The sequence below is a fragment of the Meleagris gallopavo genome, chromosome 22 (genome assembly GCF_000146605.3).
Source record: "Meleagris gallopavo isolate NT-WF06-2002-E0010 breed Aviagen turkey brand Nicholas breeding stock chromosome 22, Turkey_5.1, whole genome shotgun sequence".
Lineage (NCBI taxonomy): Eukaryota > Metazoa > Chordata > Aves > Galliformes > Phasianidae > Meleagris > Meleagris gallopavo.
The window spans coordinates 12778607-12784943 of record NC_015032.2 but is presented as its reverse complement, the minus strand read 5'-3'; the positions used below and the strand labels follow the sequence as shown (position 1 = coordinate 12784943).

The 6337-nt window shown below is 40.0% G+C and overlaps 1 protein-coding gene across 1 annotated transcript in view; it reads right to left on the bottom strand.

Annotated features, from left to right (window-relative positions):
• CTSZ (cathepsin Z) overlaps nucleotides 1–6283 on the bottom strand; it is a 10792-nt gene extending 4509 nt beyond the window's left edge. The window contains exon 1 of the mRNA XM_019622099.1: nucleotides 6164–6283. Within this exon, the coding sequence (XP_019477644.1) occupies nucleotides 6164–6283 (120 nt within the window). The remainder of the gene's footprint in view (nucleotides 1–6163) is intronic.
• Nucleotides 6284–6337: the final 54 nt, after the last annotated feature.

Here is a 6337-nt window from a genome sequence, read left to right as displayed (position 1 = left end):
AAAAGATAAAAAGGAAAAAAAAAAGAAAAAAGTATAAATTGTGCAAACTTAACCACTTTAAAAGTGAGGTCTTCAACAAGTGACCAGATGTTGCAGCATCATGCTTTTTAATTTTAGCTTTAATTCATTTAAATCTCTATCCAAATGCAAAACATGGCTTGTTTCTACATAAACCAAATTTTGCTACAAATTATAAATGTTAGTCTTTGGTCATTCATAGTCCTTTTTGCTAAAGACAAAAACAGAACAATAACAAACACGTAGGGCATCATGCAGGTCTGGTGACCATCTCTAGACTGGGCCAAATACCCCACCAACCTCCACTTACGCTGCGTGGGCAAAATTCTACCAGAATGACAAGGTGTGCACTGCCCTTGGATTTGGCCACTGAATTCCAGTTTCAAATGACATTTTTATTTCTCTTTTAATAAAGAGATACTTTAGAACCTTTTTGTTTTATATTAACTATATAAGTAGCTTAAAGTGAAGATGTGTGGATTTTTCTTAAACTTGAATAATTTATGCAAATTATATGCTTAGAACAACATGTGGTACAGTAAAAGAAAAGAGCAAAAATCACTGTAGCAATAAGAGAGCATGTAATTTTAGTAACTACTACACTGCTTTATATTTTATACCTAGGTGTTTTATGTCTCTGTGAGTGTGTTACTTTTTCATGTGTCTAAACCTACGTGTACAATTTGTACAGAGTCAGAAATTACAACTGTAATAACACATCTAGAACAGTGTTAGCTTATATTACTCAAACACCCCTACTCCCTTTCATTTACACCCCTAAACTGATCTGGATCTTAATGCAGTGACTTAAAAGGAAAACAAAAGGAAAACGAACACTTGCCTCTTTGCCTTTCACACTAGTTTCCCTTTGTCTGAGATCCTGTGATTCTTTTTTGAGAAAAGGTCCAGTTTAAATTAAAACGAGAGTGTGGTCAGTGATGTCTGTGCAGCTAGATTTGCTTCAGGTATCAGATGCCTTCAGTACTCAGACTGCAGCTGTTCAGGATTGCGAGTTTGCATTGCTTTTGTGGCTGAACTTGTAAATGAAAATTAATCACCTAGTCCATTTTCATGTATGTGAAGAGCTGGGATTTGATGGAGTTCGTATCCCAGTCACTCCAAATAATTCAAAATTGCTATTGATTTTTCAGAAGACACTAAATCATCTAAAAATATTAGCTGCAGTTGATCTTTGTTGTTGAAAAATTCTCTTTCCTGTTCATGCATTTAGACAGTTGTCTCCTGAACTTGACAGAAACGTAGGAGAACGTGACTCAAAATGGCCCTCAGTCACTTCAGAATGTATCCAGTGCCTGTTGGTTAAGGGAGGTAAAAGTGGGACACACAGAGTGAAAAGGAAATCCATTGTGAGCCTTAATTTTAGTTACAGGAGCCAAAATGTTTAATTTAGTGCCAACCCTAAATCCTCTTAAGCCTGGGAGGAGTTGGTGTAAACAGCAAATTTATAAAAGGGGAGAACCTGTTGTGGTGTAGGGAGTGTAATCTCTCACCTGGGAGAAGCAAAGCCCCTCCATTTAAACCAACCAACAAATAAACCAACTTCTGATAACGAGAAGGGTACATCATAACAGTGAGCTGTGTAAGACAGTAACAGTTTAAGAAACCTTCCTGGAAAGCTTTATATGAACAGAATTGTTTAGGGGATGCATTTTTTTAAGTGAGGAGAAAGGCAATTGTTTTGAATAGAGTTGAGTTGCACAAGTATGGAGTGTGTATGTGTCTTAATGTCTCAGTATTGCCTTTGTTAGTCTCTTTATTAGTCCATGCAGTTTGGTGGCCTGGTAAACGCAAGTCTTATTTTTAACAGCTTCTTTTTTTTTCTTCTTTTTTTTAATACAAAACCATAAAGCTTTAATGCTTGCTATTTAATAAGTTACTGTGTTTTCTTCTGTCTCTCTAATTTAGTGGCCATAATTTGCAGTTAATTGAACCATTCCAACCTAATGCTTACCCATATTTCCTAGTTTTGTTTTATTTATTTATTTGAACTTCTTGTTTTTATGATTGAGGACTTTCACTTCTGTCTCATTCATCTGTTTGGAAACTTCTGACCTTACAGCCAAAATTTTACTCATTCTACTCAGTATTCGTTGTGATGCTGAAGTGTAAGATACCTGCAAATGTAAACACTACCACTTTTATTAATAAAAGCAAATACAGTGTTTTAGGGCACATTTGCATCACTATAGTCGAGGTTGTGTCAGTATTTCCATTATAAAGGGTCTATATCTTGGCACTAAATTGCCCTAAGCTAAATCTTTGCCATACAAGGCTACTGCTCTAGCATGATTTGGTGGGTTGGTTTTTAAGCAGTTTCCAACACAAATTTTGTTTCTGTTTTAAGTTATACAACTGTTCCGTTGGATGGGGGTTGGTTTAAAAAAAAAAATACTGGTTCAAGATTGTTTTTGGCACTTCTGTAACTCAGAAATGGTTTTGATTTAAAAACATAACCTTTGGCAAGCCAGTAACCTACAATATGGTCTGATCACTTTGGGTATTTTGTAAAAAGTAATAATAAATTGTAGAGATGTTGTGGTTTCAAAATCAGCTACTGTGCATTTGCAGTAACTTATTTCAATGCAAGAACTTTTAGCAGTTTGTACATCAGTACACACTCAGCAGCCAATGCGATGCATCAGATTAGTGTTATCTCCTGAAGGTTTTTAATAATGTGGAGAGGTAAATTAACTGTAGACTTATAAAGCAAACAAAAAACATTCAGCAGCTTCTGAAAGCATCTTGAAACTGCTCTGTCAGAGGCTCAAACTGGAGCAGTGTAAGTTGTTGGAAGAAGGCTTTGATGCAAAAGCACGACGGCGCACTGGGTCGGTTGCCAGATAGGAGCCCTAAGGGCGTATCTTCGTTTGTCTGAGAAGTATTCTGAATCACAGCATTGAGGATAGGATTTAACCTAGAGAATGCCATTAGCTTTGGAGGAACCGAAGCTAGTTCTGTTTCAGTGTGTTGCACATAATTGATACCTGCAGCATAATTTGCTTTTCCCAGTAAATCTATGCACAGAAATATTAACGACCATGCTTTAAAGTCTGAGCACCTTGTAATTAGTTGTGGCACAGCGCTCCTGTGAGCGATTGGGATGTTTTGTATTGCGTTCTATTTTCAGATGTCAAAAATGATGTACCAGGAAAAACAAAAGTTATAAATATGATTGCAGAGTAAATAGACCGCAGATGAGGAGATAGAACCCGTGCTGTCAGAGTGCCAGTGCAGTGCCTTAGTGATCCCGATACAGCTTGGGATTGGTGCTGCACAATGTCCAAGATGAATAACGACGATGTTGCAAGATATACAGTGATGTAACGTGTCCTGGAAGAGAGCAAATTCTCTTCTTTCCCCCAAGCCAATCTCATGGGCTGTGTGTGTTTCTAACAGTGCCAACACTTACAACACCTCTTCTGTGGAACTCAATGATAAAATTCCCACTAACCGCAAGCATCAGGGCCACAGACTGCTGTCAGTGGAAACCTGAGCAGATCCTCATACCAGGTTAGTTTGTGTACCAATAAAAGTACTTACGAGCAAACATCTGTTTGCAGTCCAAGAACAGAAGTGAACCCTTCTTCTGCAGCTTGACAATTTTGAAAATTTGTCCACTGGAAAAAGTCTTTCTGACAAACTTTGAAGTATCTTTGGAAATAAAATAAGCTGCAAAATGAGTTCTGAAGCTCCACTGATGAAAGCCTTTCACTGAGAAATCTGCTGATTGACGGGACAGATTCCAAGAGGGAATGTGTTCTAATCCCAGTCATAACCAGTGAGCTCAGTACTGTGAGCAGATGTGTTTTGGTGACTGGTAGAAGTGCTTCAGGTATTTCTGTATTGCAGCGATAGCTGAAATTCCAGCCCTTAGTACTGCCCTTAATTGTTTGCAGTTCTGATTTTTTTGTGTTATCAGAAGTTAAAGCTGTTTTTTACCCTGACTACTTTTGCTGCACTGAGCTGAGCAAAGTGGGTGCAGTTTGATGCACATTTCTGCTGGGGAGAGCAGTTTGGTGAGGCACTATGATCATTTCACACTGCATTAAACACATAAAGATGATAAGGTTTTTTAAAATAAATTCTGAGTTCTATGAACCTGGCATGGTTCTGAGCAGAAATAGGGAGCTCTTCTCTAGGTTAACAACACAAACAAGTGCTTATGGATACCTGTGCAACAAGGATATCTGACCAAAAACCTTATTTTTAGTTTACAGAAAATGTTGAAATAGCAACAACAGCTTTTTTTTTTTTTTTTCCCTTCTTAGGAATTCTGCCTCAAAAAACTTTTAATGACAAGAAAAAATAAAGGCTTTAGGCATGGTCCTCAGCCCAGAGGGAACGGTAAAGCTTGGAGGGAGAGGATGGATGCCAGCTACAGGATTTTTTAATGTAACATAACGTGCTGCCCGTAGTTGAGGTCCCAGTAAACAAATGGGAACGAATTAAAGTGTGAGTGTTTCTCTTCACTTTAATTCACCCAGTTGTGATATTAAATGAGAGGGTAATGCTTTTGTTCATAATCAATTACTACTCCAGTTTGGATGAAGAACAGGCTTAGTCCAGAGGTAGTAAGGTTGGGAGTTCCTTCCATGCTGTCGTCCTGGTGTGCAAACTAGGTAACGTTTTGAAGTTGTGAATTTTATACACATTATTAGCAGCGAAGAATAGTGTTTCTGTTTGTAGTTTTCCTGTATTTGATATGAATTTTGGAATGTTATCATTCTTACAACCAAAATGCTGGAGTGCCAGCAGAGATCAAGCTGAGAAAAGAACTGTGTGAGGGTTCTGGATCCCCTCATCGGGCGTGTGAGTGGAAGGCTGCTTGGAGAGGGGTTCCATTCCACTTAACGTCTGGTATTTTTTTGGTATTCTCATGGCAGTATCAGAAGAGCAAATGGAGAGGAGCACTGTGTTAAAACCAAATATGTGTCCACGTAAAATTTGGAGGTATTAATGAAAGATGTTTTGTATTGACTAGAACCACAGGAGGCCACACATCTTTCCTGAAGTGTGTGTGATGATTTGTATGTTTTAATTTCTGCTCGCTTTTAACTTGAAGACATAACATCTAAAATGAAGGTTTGGATGCTAACCTTGAGTTGTTTCCCACAGCTTTGCCAGCTGTGCTGGGCTACAAAGGTCCATCTGAAGGCCCAGTGCTGCTACTGGCAGTGGCTGTTGTAAACTATCTGTGATTTAAAACTGGGGAGCCTGCAACCAATGGTCCAACACCACGGCCCAAAGAGTGTTCCCTTTAGATGCAGGATATCCCCAAGTAAGGAATGACAGAACGCACTTACGGAACTCTTACACAAGAGGCCTGACTTGATGCTACTCTACTTTCCTCTTCAGTGGGAAAGTTAATGCCTTAACTCATTTAAATGTATTGCCTGATTTGCAAAGGGCTAATGCAAAATACACCAGTTTTCTTAGCATCAATCTGCAAGGAGCAGAGAGAATGAGTGTACAGAGAATTCCAGGATGGGTATTTTTTAAAATTGTGGCTATAAGGCAAACGTTTTTGTTGGAGGTCAGCCCTTCAGTTTGGGATGTCTCTCTTGTTCCAGGCAGGAAACCAAATGAAATTTGATGATTTCATCACATGCACCACATTAAGCACTTTAGGTAAGAAATCTCAAAGCCGTTCAACAATTTGCTCAAAAGAACAGTAACAAAATTTGATAAATGGGTGGGTTCTAAACATTGGCATTAGGTACTTGGTGCATTTGTTAATCCTTTAGAGGAGCTGTTCCCATACCCATCCCCAAAAAAGGGTTTCCCCCATTTCTTCACCCACATCTCCTCCCAGTTCCCCCTATGGCCTCAGTGCTGCACTAAGCACTCATCGGCTCAGACGTCGGCGCTCCGTGCCCCATCGGACCCTCGTTCCTTGGGAACCGCAGCTGAAGGATATTTCACACAGGAACCATCGTCAGATGTGTGCTGGGTGGGAAATGTGCTGCGTTTATGTGCAGGATAACAAAAGCTGCCAGGGACACTTGGGTAAGTCTGAGTGCTTTTTCTTCTTTGTATGCTGTGGTGAACAGAAATGAGAGAAATACAGATGGGAGCGCACATTTAAAACCAAAGGCCATCCGACTCGTTCCAGTGAAGCTATTACGCTGATTTTCATTATACTCCGAAGCCGTTCTCTCCGCTCCGGCTCTGCCTGCTGCCCGTGGGCCCGCAGCACTCCGCTGCTCTCCTGCTCGTGTGGGCGCTGCGTTCTCGCGTGCCGCATCCCGCTCTCGCCACGTTCTCCAGCTGACGGCCCACGCCTCGTCCCGCGGCCCCA